Below are 16,132 nucleotides of genomic sequence, written 5' to 3' on the forward strand. Positions count from 1 at the left end.
CATACTTCTGAAGGTTTGAGGGTGCTGCCTGTTCCATACTCCCCCTACTCCTAGCCTTTTAGGGGTACAAACAATAGTAATTGGGGCCTAGTGTGGTTGTGTACGTGTGATATACATACACTTTTTTGGGATCATATTTTCTATTCCGCTATTTAATCAAAAACCTTTGGGGATCAGTTAAATTGGGGGATAGTCTGTGTTGGTACGTGTGAGAGAGATCCACCTTTCCAAGTTGTTGGGGTTCATCTCATACTTCTGAAGGTTTGAGGGTGCTGCCTGTTCCATACTCCCCCTACTCCTAGCCTTTTAGGGGTACAAACAATAGTAATTGGGGCCTAGTGTGGTTGTGTACGTGTGATATACATACACTTTTTTGGGATCATATTTTCTATTCCGCTATTTAATCAAAAACCTTTGGGGATCAGTTAAATTGGGGGATAGTCTGTGTTGGTACGTGTGAGAGAGATCCACCTTTCCAAGTTGTTGGGGTTCATCTCATACTTTTGAAGGTTTGAGGGTGCTGCCTGTTCCATACTCCCCCTACTCCTAGCCTTTTAGGGGTACAAACAATAGTAATTGGGGCCTAGTGTGGTTGTGTACGTGTGATATACATACACTTTTTTGGGATCATATTTTCTATTCCGCTATTTAATCAAAAACCTTTGGGGATCAGTTAAATTGGGGGATAGTCTGTGTTGGTACGTGTGAGAGAGATCCACCTTTCCAAGTTGTTGGGGTTCATCTCATACTTCTGAAGGTTTGAGGGTGCTGCCTGTTCCATACTCCCCCTACTCCTAGCCTTTTAGGGGTACAAACAATAGTAATTGGGGCCTAGTGTGGTTGTGTACGTGTGATATACATACACTTTTTTGGGATCATATTTTCTATTCCGCTATTTAATCAAAAACCTTTGGGGATCAGTTAAATTGGGGGATAGTCTGTGTTGGTACGTGTGAGAGAGATCCACCTTTCCAAGTTGTTGGGGTTCATCTCATACTTCTGAAGGTTTGAGGGTGCTGCCTGTTCCATACTCCCCCTACTCCTAGCCTTTTAGGGGTACAAACAATAGTAATTGGGGCCTAGTGTGGTTGTGTACGTGTGATATACATACACTTTTTTGGGATCATATTTTCTATTCCGCTATTTAATCAAAAACCTTTGGGGATCAGTTAAATTGGGGGATAGTCTGTGTTGGTACGTGTGAGAGAGATCCACCTTTCCAAGTTGTTGGGGTTCATCTCATACTTCTGAAGGTTTGAGGGTGCTGCCTGTTCCATACTCCCCCTACTCCTAGCCTTTTAGGGGTACAAACAATAGTAATTGGGGCCTAGTGTGGTTGTGTACGTGTGATATACATACACTTTTTTGGGATCATATTTTCTATTCCGCTATTTAATCAAAAACCTTTGGGGATCAGTTAAATTGGGAGATAGTCTGTGTTGGTACGTGTGAGAGAGATCCACCTTTCCAAGTTGTTGGGGTTCATCTCATACTTCTGAAGGTTTGAGGGTGCTGCCTGTTCCATACTCCCCCTACTCCTAGCCTTTTAGGGGTACAAACAATAGTAATTGGGGCCTAGTGTGGTTGTGTACGTGTGATATACATACACTTTTTTGGGATCATATTTTCTATTCCGCTATTTAATCAAAAACCTTTGGGGATCAGTTAAATTGGGGGATAGTCTGTGTTGGTACGTGTGAGAGAGATCCACCTTTCCAAGTTGTTGGGGTTCATCTCATACTTCTGAAGGTTTGAGGGTGCTGCCTGTTCCATACTCCCCCTACTCCTAGCCTTTTAGGGGTACAAACAATAGTAATTGGGGCCTAGTGTGGTTGTGTACGTGTGATATACATACACTTTTTTGGGATCATATTTTCTATTCCGCTATTTAATCAAAAACCTTTGGGGATCAGTTAAATTGGGGGATAGTCTGTGTTGGTACGTGTGAGAGAGATCCACCTTTCCAAGTTGTTGGGGTTCATCTCATACTTCTGAAGGTTTGAGGGTGCTGCCTGTTCCATACTCCCCCTACTCCTAGCCTTTTAGGGGTACAAACAATAGTAATTGGGGCCTAGTGTGGTTGTGTACGTGTGATATACATACACTTTTTTGGGATCATATTTTCTATTCCGCTATTTAATCAAAAACCTTTGGGGATCAGTTAAATTGGGGGATAGTCTGTGTTGGTACGTGTGAGAGAGATCCACCTTTCCAAGTTGTTGGGGTTCATCTCATACTTCTGAAGGTTTGAGGGTGCTGCCTGTTCCATACTCCCCCTACTCCTAGCCTTTTAGGGGTACAAACAATAGTAATTGGGGCCTAGTGTGGTTGTGTACGTGTGATATACATACACTTTTTTGGGATCATATTTTCTATTCCGCTATTTAATCAAAAACCTTTGGGGATCAGTTAAATTGGGGGATAGTCTGTGTTGGTACGTGTGAGAGAGATCCACCTTTCCAAGTTGTTGGGGTTCATCTCATACTTCTGAAGGTTTGAGGGTGCTGCCTGTTCCATACCCCCCCTACTCCTCATCTAGCCTTTTAGGGGTACAAACAATAGTAATTGGGGCCTAGTGTGGTTGTGTACGTGCGAGATACATACACTTTTTTTGATCATATTTCCTATTCCGCTATTCAATAAAAACCTTTGAGGATCAATTGAATTGCGGGATAGTCTGTGTCGGTACGTGTGAGAGAGATCCACCTTTCCAAGTTGTTGGGGTTCATCTCATACTTCTGAAGGTTTGAGGGTGCTGCCTGTTCCATACCCCCCCTACTCCTCATCTAGCCTTTTAGGGGTACAAACAATAGTAATTGGGGCCTAGTGTGGTTGTGTACGTGCGAGATACATACACTTTTTTTGATCATATTTCCTATTCCGCTATTCAATAAAAACCTTTGAGGATCAATTGAATTGCGGGATAGTCTGTGTCGGTACGTGTGAGAGAGATCCACCTTTCCAAGTTGTTGGGGTTCATCTCATACTTCTGAAGGTTTGAGGGTGCTGCCTGTTCCATACTCCCCCTACTCCTCATCTAGCCTTTTAGGGGTACAAACAATAGTAATTGGGGCCTAGTGTGGTTGTGTACGTGTGATATACATACACTTTTTTTGGATCATATTTTCTATTCCGCTATTCAATAAAAACCTTTCTAGGGCAAGATCTTAAATTACAGAAATATGAGGAGACCGTCAAATAAGGGCCGTGGCCTGGGTCGTGGTGCTGCTGGTAGAGCTCCTGTTGCAAGGAGAGGACATGGTCGATCTGTGCCAGCTACACGCACAAGTGAAACACCTTCCTCAAGTGTGAGTAGGCGACAGAACCTGCATCAGTATTTGGTAGGGCATCAAACGCCCCTAGAAGTGATGAGGCCAGAACAAGTTGAGGCGATAGTAGATTGGTTTGCTGCTGACAGTGCCTCCAGTTCCTTCACATTGTCTCCCACCCAGTCTACTGCAGAAAGGTCAGAGTTGGCACCTGCAGCCAATGTCCAACCGTCTTTCACCTCACCCCCTTGCAAATCAGGCCAGCAGTCTGAGCCCCAAGCCATACAGCAGTCTCTTATTCTTTTTGAGGACTCTGTCAGCAGGGTTTCCCAGGGCCATCCACCTAGCCCTGCCCCAGAAGTGGAAGAGATTGAGTGCAGCGATGCCCAACCACTTATTTCTCAAGATGAGTACATGCAAGGATCATCGCAGCACGTCTCCGATGATGACGAAACGCAGGTGCCAACTGCTGCGGCGTTCAGCATTGTGGAGACCGACAAGGAGGGCAGGGGTGAAGACTGGGTGGAAGATGATGTGGAGGACGATGAGGTCCTCGACCCCACATGGAATGAACGTCATGCAGGTGACCTGAGTAGTTTGGAGGAAGAGGCGGTGGTCGCACAGAGCCACCAGCACAGCAGAAGAGGGAGCAGGGTGCAGAAGCGGAGCGGCCGTGCCCTAGACACTACGCCCGCTACTGCCCAACGCAGCAAGGGAACGAGCGCACCAAAGTCAGCTCAAAGGAGTTCTCTAGCGTGGAAGTTCTTTAGAAAATGTGCTGATGACAGGACACGAGTGGTTTGCACCCTGTGCAATCAGAGCTTGAAGCGAGGCATGAACCTTCTCAACCTGAGCACAACCTGCATGATCAGGCATCTAAGTGCAAAGCACGAGCTGCAGTGGAGTACACACCTTCAAAACCAAGAAACGTCTCTGGCTCATCCTGCTTCCTCTTCTGCTGCAGTCTCGGCCGCTCCAGCCACATCTGTAGTGATACCGGCACCTGCCACCCCGCAAACAGACGATCTGTCAGCAACACCACCACCTGGGTCACCAACAACCATCTCCACAATGTCCCGTGGAAGCGTTCAGCTTTCCATCTCCCAAACACTTGAGAGGAAGAGGAAGTACCCCCCTACCCACCCGCGATCCCTGGCCCTGAATGCCAGCATTTCAAAATTATTGGCCTTTGAAATGCTGTCATTCCGTCTGGTGGAGACGCACAGTTTTAAAAACCTTATGTCGGTGGCTGTCCCACAGTACGTCGTGCCCAGCCGCCACTACTTTTCCAGGCAAGCCATCCCTTCCCTGCACAACCAAGTGGGGGAAAATATCAGGTGTGCACTGCGCAACGCCATCTGTGCCAAGGTCCACCTAACTACGGATACGTGGACCAGTAAGCACGGTCAGGGGCGTTATATCTCCCTAACGGCACACTGGGTAAATGCAGTGGCGGATGGGCCTGAGGCGGATAGCAATTTGGCGCATGTCCTTCCACCACCGAGGATTGCAGGGCGCTTCAGTTTGCCTCCTGTTCGTAACTCCTCCTACTCCGCTTCCTCATCCTCTACCGCCTCCTCATCCGGACAGCGTAACACCTTCACCACCAACTTCAGCACGGCCAGGGGTAAACGACAGCAGGCAGTTTTACAACTTGCCTGTTTGGGGGACAAACCACACACCGCGCAGGAGTTGTGGAGGAGCATGGAACAGCAGACAAATGAGTGGTTGCTGCCAGCGAGCCTCAAGCCCGGCCTGGTGGTGTGTGATAACGGGCGAAATCTCATAGCAGCTCTGGGCCTAGCCGGTTTGACGCACATCCCTTGCCTGGCGCATGTGCTGAATTTGGTGGTGCAGAGGTTCCTTAAAAACTACCCCGATATGTCAGAGCTGCTGCAGAAAGTGCGGGCCGTTTGTGCGCACTTTCGGCGTTCTCACCCTGCTGCTGCTCGCCTGGCAGCGCTGCAGCGTAACTTCGGCCTTCCCGCTCACCGCCTCATATGTGACGTGCCCACAAGGTGGAACTCCACCTTGCACATGCTGGAAAGACTGTGCGAGCAGCAGCAGGCCATAGTGGAGTTTCAGCTGCAGCACGCACGCGTGAGTCGCTCTGCGGAACAGCACCACTTCACCACCAATAACTGGGCCTCCATGCGAGACCTGTGTGCCTTGTTGCGCTGTTTTGAGTACTCCACCAACATGGCCAGTGGCAATGACGCCGTTCTCAGCTTAACTATCCCACTTCTATGCCTCCTTGAAAAAACAATTCGGGCGATGATGGAAGAGGATGTGGCACAGGATGAGGTGGAGGAGGAGGATGAAGAGGTAACATTTCCAAGGCTTTCAGGGCAGTCATTCGCAAGGGGCTCCGAGGGTGGGTTCCTGCACACGCAAACGCCAGGGACGCAATTGTCCAGCAGGGGCACAGTTCTGGAGGATGAGGAGGATGAGGAGGAGGAGGAGGAGGAGGAGCTGGAGGAGGAGATGGAACCATGTTCACAGCAGGGTGGCACCCAGGCCAGCTCATGGCCATCACTGGTGCGTGGCTGGGGGGATACAGAGGACACGGACGATACACCTCCCACAGAGGACAGCCTTTCGTCGCCTCTGGGCAGCCTGGCACACATGAGCGATTACATGCTGCAGTGTCTCCACAACGACCGCCGAGTTGCCCACATTCTAACTTGTGCTGATTACTGGGTGGCCACGCTGCTGGATCCCCGTTACAAGGACAACGTACCGTCCTTAATTCACTCACTGGAGCGCGATCGCAAGATGCGCGAGTACAAGCGCACGCTGGTAGACGCCATGCTGCTGGCATTCCCATCTGACAGCGGGGCCACAGTGGAAGCACAAGGCAGAGGAGGAGGAGGAGGAGGTCGCCAACGCAACCAGGGCACCGCCAGCACCTCAGAAGGCAGGGTTAGCATGGCCGAAATGTGGAAAAGCTTTGTCAGCACGCCACAACAAACAGCAGCACCAGCAGCTCAGATGGAACGTCTTAGCAGGAGGCAGCATTTTACCAACATGGTGGAGCAGTATGTGTGCACACGCCTACATGTAGTGAATGACGGGTCTGCCCCCTTCAACTTCTGGGTCTCCAAATTGGGCACATGGCCTGAGCTTGCCCTTTACGCCTTGGAGGTGCTGGCGTGCCCTGCAGCCAGTGTATTATCTGAACGGGTATTTAGCACGGCTGGGGGCGTTATAACAGACAAGCGCAGCCGCCTGTCCAGAGACAATGTGGACAAGCTCACGTTCATTAAAATGAACCAGGCATGGATCCCACGGGACTTTTCCGTACCTTATGCAGAATAGCAATGGATACCGACCTTACCCACCCATTGTTCCATTTTTGCTCTTTCTCACTCTTTTGGGGTGTACCCTCATTTAAAATTTTTGAAAAGAAGCAGTGTTGGCTACCTCGTCCTCCTCCTCAGGGCCAGATTAATGTAGGGGCTATTGGAGCTGCAGCTCCAGGCCCCTACCTTTTATATAGGCCCCGGGTTGGCCATATTCACTGTTACCGCTCTTCTGTCACTTGTAAACACAGAAGTCTGGCTTCTATGCTCGCTTCCCCAGGCAGCACCCTCAGAACCTCCCCACACAGCGTGAAGGCCGGACAAGGAGGGACAGTTGGCGATGCATGGATGTGTTTATGGGCTTCAGAGACAGCATCCCATGTTGAATTAGGCATGCATGGCTGCACCCTTCCTCCTCTGGGTGCATGGCAAGGCACGGCCCTTAAGGCCCTTCAAAATCCTCAGCACCAAGCCCATGATGCTGTTAATCCGGCCCTGGTCCTCCTCCACCGCCGCTTCCACCTAAACCGCCCATAGGTGTGCGCAGCCTATTGCATTAAGGTGTGCACCCCAAAGTTGAAATACACATGCATGTGTTTGCCAGCAGGGAGAGTAATGTATCGGGGCCATGTACCTGTAGGCAAGGAGAAATAGAGCAGAGCAGGTCCCAGGGAGATCTTTCCCATCTCCTCACTGGCAATGCTATGTGCCCTAGGTGATTAGGGTGTGCCCAGGCACACCCAGCACACCCTGTGCGCACGCCTATGTCACCGCCACATCCACCACCACCTCAACCTCCCTCCTACTCCATATGGGCCTCGTCCTTCAGAGATGAAGAAGAACATTGTTTTATTTTTCTGTTTTTTTTTTGTTGTTTTAAGTTATTTCCCTATCCACATTTGTTTGCAGAGCACTTGCCATGCTCTTAATTACGTTTTGCTGCCATTTGCAGCACTCTAGCCCTTTCCTTTGGTGTTTTAGAGCCATTTTAGTGCCTTAAAGTTCGGGTCCCCATTGACTTCAATGGGGTTCGGTGTCCGGGAAAAGTTCGGTAAAAGTCCGGGACACGGACCCGGACTTTTTTTTAAAGTTCGGCCGAACCCGTCGAACACGGACATCTAGGTGTTCGCTCAACCCTAGTCACTTTGCCTGTGAGGGGCTGACCGCCGCAGTATATGTACTTGCGGCGGTCGGCAAGTGGTTAATTGAACAAACTGGAGTTAAAAGCTGATTGCCTACCATACACAGCTGTACCAGATTTTGCACTAATCTACCCCATTGTGATCTGCGTGTTTCTCTTAACACCACAATGGTTTAAAAATAGTGATCAGTGTACAATGTCCCCACTTCCAGCATGGGGGGGGGGGGGGTCATTCCCTGTAATAAAACAACACAGATTAATTGCCATACGTCAAATCTTGTCAGTCTTACCAAGACTGGCATCAACAAGTATCGGCTCAGCCCCAGTCAGTTTTGCCATGGCTTCCAAATCCCGGTAATGCCATCTGTTTCTCTCAGGATCATTTTTTGGAACAAATGGCTGGCGCTTCTCTGAATGTCTCACAATACCAACCAAATCCACTTCTCCTTCTACCTACAAGAAAAAAGACAGAGGACAGGATCTTACTCTCGTCCTGCATTGGATACAGTAATCCCCCGCTACATCGCGGTTCAGTTTTTGCGGTCCCGGTAATTTGCGTTTTTTTTTGTAATGTTATTTTACTATATAAATCATTAAAAATGAAAGATTTTTGTGTTTTTCATAGCTCTTGCTCTGTCTCTAAGTATCTTTTATGTGTTTAAATGAGTTTCTATTGTTTTAAAAGTGTGTTTAAAGACCTTAAAATGCTTCTACACGTACAGTGACAGTAAAAAAATCATGCCTACAATGCATTTTAATAGGGTTTTTCTATTTTGCGGAATTTCACTTTTCGCGGCTGGGTCCGGAACGTAACCCCCGCAATGGAGGGGGGTTTACTGTATACAATAAACACTTTCTTGTATAAGACACTTCTTCCTTCCTCCTTCATTGTATAGTGTAAAGTTCACCAGTACCCTCTTCCTGCATTGTATAATGTACTCATACTGTAAGCTCCCCCTGTCCTTTCCAACTTCAATGCATACTGTACACCACTCCTGTCACTTCCCCCTGCAAACTATACTGTACTCCTCACTTGTCCTTTCCTATTGCATTTTAGATTGTTTTCCTCACCTGCCCCTTTATCCGTGTCTCAGGATTAATCTTCTTTCTGGGGACAAAACCCCGGTTAACGAGGATTGTAACTCTGGAGAAAGAGAAGGAGAAACGTACTTAGAGCTCTAGACTCCTAATTCAATGTATCAGAGGTTAACTATTATACAATTATGTAGCTGTAATAATATAATGCATGTGGCTGTGTAGCACACCTACCTATGCTAAAAACAAATTATGTATAATATTAGTTTGGGTCCCCTACCCCTTGTAAAAAAAAAAAACACAACGTTGTTCATCTGCTCCAAGCATCGGTCCTCTTCAGGGTTGAAAGACGCCCAGCATCATTCAACCCATTTCCTGTGAGCCTTGGGTGTCAGGGAAACACCCCCTTGGTTTACATCACCAAAACACCTTAAGAGAAAAGCTACAGAAAACATCAGGAAAAGATTTAACCTGTCATTTGATATGTTTTTATTTAACCAAATATTAAAAACTTGTAATACATACCTTGCTGCACAGAGTTAATTTGTGGCTGCATGGAGAAATTTAAAGAGTGCAAACATGGCCTGAATGTTGAAATATGGGAGAGCCATTCATAATCTGTGCCTCTCCAGAACTTTAACAATTCAAATATTATAACCAAAACCCCAGTGCTGAACCCCACCCTATATTATATAGCCAACTACCTAACACAATACTCCTAACCCATATATATATATATCCACATTTCCATTACTTCTTCCCTACTCCATATACAACCACTACTTTACTCCCTAAACTAACTTTTACCTAAAACCCATAACCATACCTTTTACAACATATAAAACTATATTTATATTACCATATGCCCACCCTTTATACAACCAAATCCCCATCATTGTACCCTCCCCAATAAATCCCTACTGCTAAACCCGTACTCCATATATAATCTGTCATTCTTATACCCAAACCCTATATACAAGCAAATTCAGAAAACAAATCCAAATTACTGTAACCTCCTATCCTACATAAGACCAAATCTACAATTCTATACTCTCTCAACACCATAAACTTACCACATCCCCATTGCTATACCTCCACCCTATATATAGCCAAATCCCATCCATCACATATACAACTGAATTCTCAGTACTATATACCCCACACCATATACCAACCTATTACTATACTCTTCCAGTATACAACCAAATCCAAATGACTGTACTCTCCTATATACAGCTGTATCCTCAGTAATACCAACCCCAACCCATAAATAACCAATATTCCAGTACTATGCCACCCATCCCATATATATTTAATCAAATCCTCCTTACTTTAACCACATCCCTATTAATATTTATAACCAAATTATACCCCACCACTTTTATAACCAAATCCCCCCAGTACCAAAACCTCCAAACTATATACAGTACACCAGGGATCCTCAAACTACGGCCCTCCAGCTGTTGCGGAACTACACATCCCATGAGGCATTGTAAAACTCTGACATTCACAGACATGACTAGGCATGATGGGAATTGTAGTTCCTGAACAACTGGAGGGCCATAGTTTGAGGACCCCTGCAGTACACCATCCAAATTCCCATTACTATACTCCAACTCGATATGATGACATTCCTATTACTATACCTCCCCACATATAATCAGATTCTGATTACTACACCTAGGGATGCACCGATCCAACTTTTTTGGTCCCGATCCCGATCTTTTGCTTTGTGAAATCGCCAATCCGGAAGTACTGTTTTGTAAGCTTATAACAAAATAATACTTCCGGATCGGTATCGGCAGATACCTTATAACAATTGTGTATTTAAGAGGTTAAGCTTCCCTCCTCCGGCAGACAACGAAAAGATACATTGTATTCATTGTGTTTACTTAACTGGGAGACAGGCATTTGCAGGAGGCTCTATTTTTTCCCTCTTTGACAGCTGTTCTCTGCTCCCTCACAGCAATGTAAAGAGCAAAACCGGATCGGCCCGTGGATCTGTTAATTTTACCGATCCCCCGATCCAGCTATTATGGCCATGTCGGCGCCGATATCTGATCCGAATATCGAATCGGTTCATCCCTAACTACACCCTCCACCCTGTATCAAACTAAATTCCCATTGCTATAATCCCCACCCCATATACTCCGATCAACCAAAACATTATGACCACTGACAGGTAAAGTAAAAAACATTGATTATCTTGTGACAATGGCATCTGAAAGTAGGTAGGATATATTAGGCAGGAGGTGAACATGTTGTCTTTTAAGTTGATGTGTTGAAAGCAGAAAAATAGGCAAGCATAAGGATATGGGCGACTTTGACGAGGGCCAAATTGTAATCGCTAGACAACTGGGTCAGAGAAACTCAAAAATTGCAGCTGTTGTGGGATGGTTCCCGGTCTGCAGTGGCCAGGACCTACCAAATGTGGTTTAAGGAAGGGAAACTGGCAAGACAGCAACTGGGTCATGGGCAGCCAAGGCTCGCTGATACATGCAGGGAGTGAACACTTGCCCACGTAGTCTGATCCAAAAAAATAGCTACTGTAACTCAAATTTCTGAAAAAGGTAATGTTGGTTCTGATAGAAAGGTGTCAGAACACACAGTGCATCACAGTTTGGTACATATGAGGCTGTGTATCTGCAGACCAGTCAGGGTGCCCATGCTGACCCAAGTCCACAGCCAAAAGCGCCTTCAATGGGCATGTGAGCATCAGAACTGGACCACGGCGCAATGGAAGAAGTTGTTTTCAAGGTGTTGACTTGTCCTCCAAGTTCTTCAGATCTCAATCAAATCGAGCATCTGTGGGATGTGGTGAAAAAACAAGTCCGATCCATGGAAGACCACCTCACAACTTACATGGTTTAAACAATCTGCTACTGATGGCTTGCTGCCAGATACCACAGCATACCTTCAGAGGTCTAGTGGTGTCCATACCTCCATGGGTCAGGGCTGTTTTGGTAGCAAAAGAGGGATCTACTCATGATTAGGTGGGTGGTCATAAAGTTATGGCCGAGCCATGTATATTCTAATTTTCTGTATTATCCCCCAGTATATACATCTATCATCTTCCCCTGGCATGTCAATCCCCCTTTGGTAGAGCTATAAGATGACATACCCTAGGTCAGTGCAGTAAAATGGAGTGACCACATGGGCCCCACTCTCAGTGTTTGATGTGATCTGCCCGGCCTCTCGAGCCTCCTTCGCCGGGTCCATCAGAGTGCGGGGCTGTATATACAGTTCCTTGGAGTGATCAAAGTAACCTCTCACCTTCACAGGACGATACTCCAATTTTTCCAATTCTGCTGGGCTAAAGACACATAAAAAATGAGGCAATAATAGTAGAGACAATACCTTAAGTCCTTCTTATTGTGTTGCTACCTGGAAGTTTGGAAGAAATTACCATTTGCTTTTTTCAGCTATGCTAGGACCTGGAAGTATAGTGAATATCATCTGTTATAAATTATCTCAGCCATGCTACTACTTGGAGGTTTGACTACATCCACTTTTACTGTTTGTTACAGTGGTCCTGCTATCTGGGAGTCTGAAGGACACCTCCTGCTACTAATTACCACAGTTTCGCAGCTAACTGGAGATCTGGAAAACATTATATGTTACTAATTATCTCAGTTGTGCCTCTACATGGATTTCTAGAGAATATCACCCCTTAATAGTTATCAGTGTTATCCTGCTATATGAAGATCATTCTCTGTTACTGATTATCTTAGTCATTTTGCTACCTGAAAGTCTGAAGAACCTCACCTGTGTTTGTTCCCTGTGGGCTACATTCTGGGAGACAATGGCCTAGATGAAGCTTGTAAAAGGAAAAGAAAGTAATCATCCTTTTAGCATCATCAGGCCAGTCATACTTAACGATGTATGCAAGGTCAGAAAGACTCACTCAGTCGGAAGGGAGATCGGTCTAGCGTTAACTTGAGACTCCATTTGGTCTAGGAGTTTCAGCTTCCACTTCCGTCGCTGAACCTGGAACAGAAAGAAAGGAGCAATGTGGTAACGTGCTACAGTAGCCAATCACCTTTTTTCCTTTCAATTTCCAAAACTGCAGTATAGGAAAACACTGCATCCATAAAATAGAACGTCTCAGTAAATGTTTTTAAAGCCCAACTCCAGGAAATCTAAAAGTCCTCACTTACAGTGGGATTGCACCCACAATGCAAAGGTTAACAGCTCTTTTTTGTCCAAGTGTGAGGAAAAGTGCTTTTACTTTTTACTTACCTGATCCTCCACTTCCCAGCACATATTGCTCCTCTATGCTCCAGCAGTGGACTGTACCTTGGCAACCTCATGTCTACTGCAGGGCAATGGTCCTTGCAGAAATCTTGACAACATGAGAGGCATCTGATTGCCAAAGGGTAGGGAATAGAAGGCTGCAGGGACTGGTCTAGCAGTGTGGAGATGCCTGTAGGAGCAGAAAATCAGGTAAGTAAAACTGCTGTACCTGGTCTCCTTAGACATAAACAGTTAACCCTTGCAGAGTGGGAGCAGCCCCACCACAAGGGAGGCCTTTTCGTTTCCCAGAGTTCAACTTTAAGGTGGAACTGTCTCAACAAGATAATAATAAATTTGATTATGACCGTTTACATATTTAGAAAAACACAATACACATATATCCACTATACATTTTATTAAATACATATAGTTATGTTTCTCTAAACCCTTATAGGCTGGTGTTTTCCGGGGCTTTCTTCTTAGGAATATTGGTGCTTTGGAGGGCGCTTGCTAGGAGTGTTGGTGTATTGTAAAGTCAGACACCTTACCTGCCAGGTACCCAGGCTAAAGGTGGCAACAGGTATAAGCAGCAGAAACCATTTCAAAAACTGGTCTTCACCGGAATCAGTTGATGCGGAGGAAGTGTGGAGTCTGTGCGATTGGGGCTCGGGACCTGTAGGACACACAGAAAATAAATGGCTCTGTCCCAAAAAGGATCTGTACCTACATTCACCAAACTAAAATCTTCAGCTGATGAGGTGATAATATTGCACACAAAATTAAATCACATCCCATGGTGAAAACGACATGGAAAATAGGTCAGAAGCCATTTCTATTACTAAACATATTGTCTTTACATTCTACACTCCTGGCAATTATCGAGAATCTGACATAGAAGTTTCTTCATCTACAAAGCCAAGACTTATATAACCCATTTTTATAAAGGATTAGAGGTTCATAAAAGTATACTGTCAGAACACAACCTTAAATTCATTCTCTACAATGCCAGCACCTTATTTCCCCTAACTTGTTCTTCCGGTCTTTTTATGGACTTTAAAACCACCTGAAGGAGAAAGGCCCTTTCACCCATTCTTACAGTGCATTGAAAAAAATATTTATACCCCTTGAAATGTTGCACATTTTGTCATGTTACAACCAAAAAAGTAAATGTATTTTTACTGGGATTTCATGTGATAGACCAACACAAAATGGCACAGAATTGTGAAGTGAAAGTAAAAATGATAAATGGTTTTCAAATTGGTTTACAAATAAATATCTAAAAAGTGTGGCGTCCATTTGTATTCAGCCCCCCTGAGTCAATACTCCACAATAACAGCTGCAAGTCTGTTTGGGTATGTCTCTACCAGCTTTGCTCATCTAGAGAGTGAACCTGTTGCCCGTTCTTCTTTTCAAAATAGCTCAAGTTCTGTCAGATTGGATGGAGAGCATTTATGAACAGCAATTTTCAAGCCTTGGCACAGTTTCTCCATTGGATTTAGGTCTGGACTTTGATTGGACAATTCTAACACATGAGTACGCTTTGACCTAAACCAATCCATTGTAGCTCAGGCTGTATGTTTAGGGTCGTTGTCCTGCTGGAAGGTAAACATCCGCCCCAGTCTCAAGTTTTTTGCAGACTCTAACAGGTTTCTTCTAAGATTGCCCTGTATTTGGCTCCATCCATCTTCCCATCAACTCTGACCAGCTTCCTTGTCCCTGCTGAAGAAAAGCATCCCCACAACATGATGCTTCCACCACCATGTTTCATGGAGGGGATGGTGTGTTCAGGGTGATGTGCAGTGTTTGTTTTCTGCGACACATAGCGTTTTGCTTTAAGGCCAGAAAGTTCAATTTTGGTCTTATCTGACCAGAGCAAAGTATACTTGCAAATAATGGCTCCTCCTGTGCTCACAGCTGTCCCTCATCCCTTCAGTCAATCTAACTCCTGCACATGTGCATGTCATGTCCCCCAGTTTAACTCTAGGCAACTTATAGATGCTAGAGTGGGCAGAAAGCAAACACTGTACTGTGAATACACCGCAGGTAGTGTACACTTGAAAAAAAAAAAACTGCCACCATAATTTCATTACCAAGAAAATTTAAAGAAACTGCCTGCACCTGCTTCCACACAGTCTAAAAACAACAATAATTGCCTGTGCTACAGATGTGGTTGTCCAGAATCATTGATTAAAAAAAAAAAATAATACTGAATAAACCTCAGCAGTCAAAGGAATGTCTGCTAATGATATGAGATGATATTATTTGACTGAATTTGTTATTACAGAAACATAAGAGTCCCAGAAGAAAAGAAAAAACAGAGTGGTTGATCAAGTCTGCCCCCTTGATTATTTTTTATTTTATTATTTTAAAGCAGGACTGAAGGTAACTGATATAAAACCGAGCTAATAAATGCACACTGAACTGCTCATGTGCAGCCCATTGTGCATTCCTTGCACTTTCCGGCTGTGCTGGAATGATGGAATCCTGTGCGCATGTGTGCGATAATGTCATTTTGCCACCGGCCAATCAAGAGGCTGAAAACCCGCCACCCAGAAAAAGACGGGGGGAAGATGACAGTGGGATTTAACCTTCACATCGCTGAAATAAGGTGAGGATTTCTTTTAGTTTATTTCTGCTTTAACAGTTTTGTTTGTTAACTGACATGCTGCCTTTGCTAGGAATCTCTTCCAAGCATCAACTACTCATTCAGTGAAATAAAACATTCTGAGGTTAGTTTTCCCTCCAAGTAGTTTGAACTCATGTCCCCTTGTTCTTGATCTTGGCTTCATATTGAAAATACTGCCCTCCTAATTGTAATTCATACCCTGAAAGCTGAACTCAGAATAAACAAAATAATGCCCTTGTCCCCCCCCCCCCCCCCCGCCGCTCTGCAAGATTTAAGTGCTTGGTAATACCAGGGCAGGGATCTCCAAACTACGGCCCTCCAGCTGTTGTGGAACTATACGTCCCATGAGGTATTTATAAAACTCTGACATTCACAGACATGACTATGCATGATGGGAATTGTAGTTCCTGAACAACTGGAGGGCCATAATTTGGGGACCCCTGTTCTAGGGGATACAGAAAAAGTATAATACTTAAAGTAGAACTAAAGGCAAAACCTATTTTTTTCATTTTGGAAAGAGTAAGGG

At 45.3% G+C, this 16,132-nt stretch overlaps 2 protein-coding genes across 2 annotated transcripts in view; one reads left to right on the forward strand and one right to left on the reverse strand.

Moving 5' to 3' along the window:
* The window catches only part of LOC309559886 (sulfotransferase 1C1-like), a 231,890-nt gene that overhangs the window by 38,557 nt on the left and 177,201 nt on the right, over nucleotides 1–16,132 (forward strand). The gene's annotated exons all lie outside the window — the stretch shown is intronic.
* Nucleotides 1–16,132, reverse strand: part of SURF1 (SURF1 cytochrome c oxidase assembly factor) — a gene marked incomplete at its 5' end in the record, with an annotated part of 33,869 nt that overhangs the window by 10,751 nt on the left and 6,986 nt on the right. Inside the window, 5 exons of the mRNA XM_082262929.1 lie at nucleotides 8,003–8,165; nucleotides 8,784–8,856; nucleotides 11,869–12,060; nucleotides 12,652–12,734; nucleotides 13,529–13,653. Coding sequence (XP_082119055.1) covers nucleotides 8,003–8,165; nucleotides 8,784–8,856; nucleotides 11,869–12,060; nucleotides 12,652–12,734; nucleotides 13,529–13,653 — 636 coding nt within the window. The remainder of the gene's footprint in view (nucleotides 1–8,002; nucleotides 8,166–8,783; nucleotides 8,857–11,868; nucleotides 12,061–12,651; nucleotides 12,735–13,528; nucleotides 13,654–16,132) is intronic.

The sequence above is a fragment of the Pelophylax lessonae genome (assembly GCF_965119305.1).
Source record: "Pelophylax lessonae genome assembly, chromosome: 7".
In the NCBI taxonomy this organism is placed as follows: Eukaryota; Metazoa; Chordata; class Amphibia; order Anura; family Ranidae; genus Pelophylax; species Pelophylax lessonae.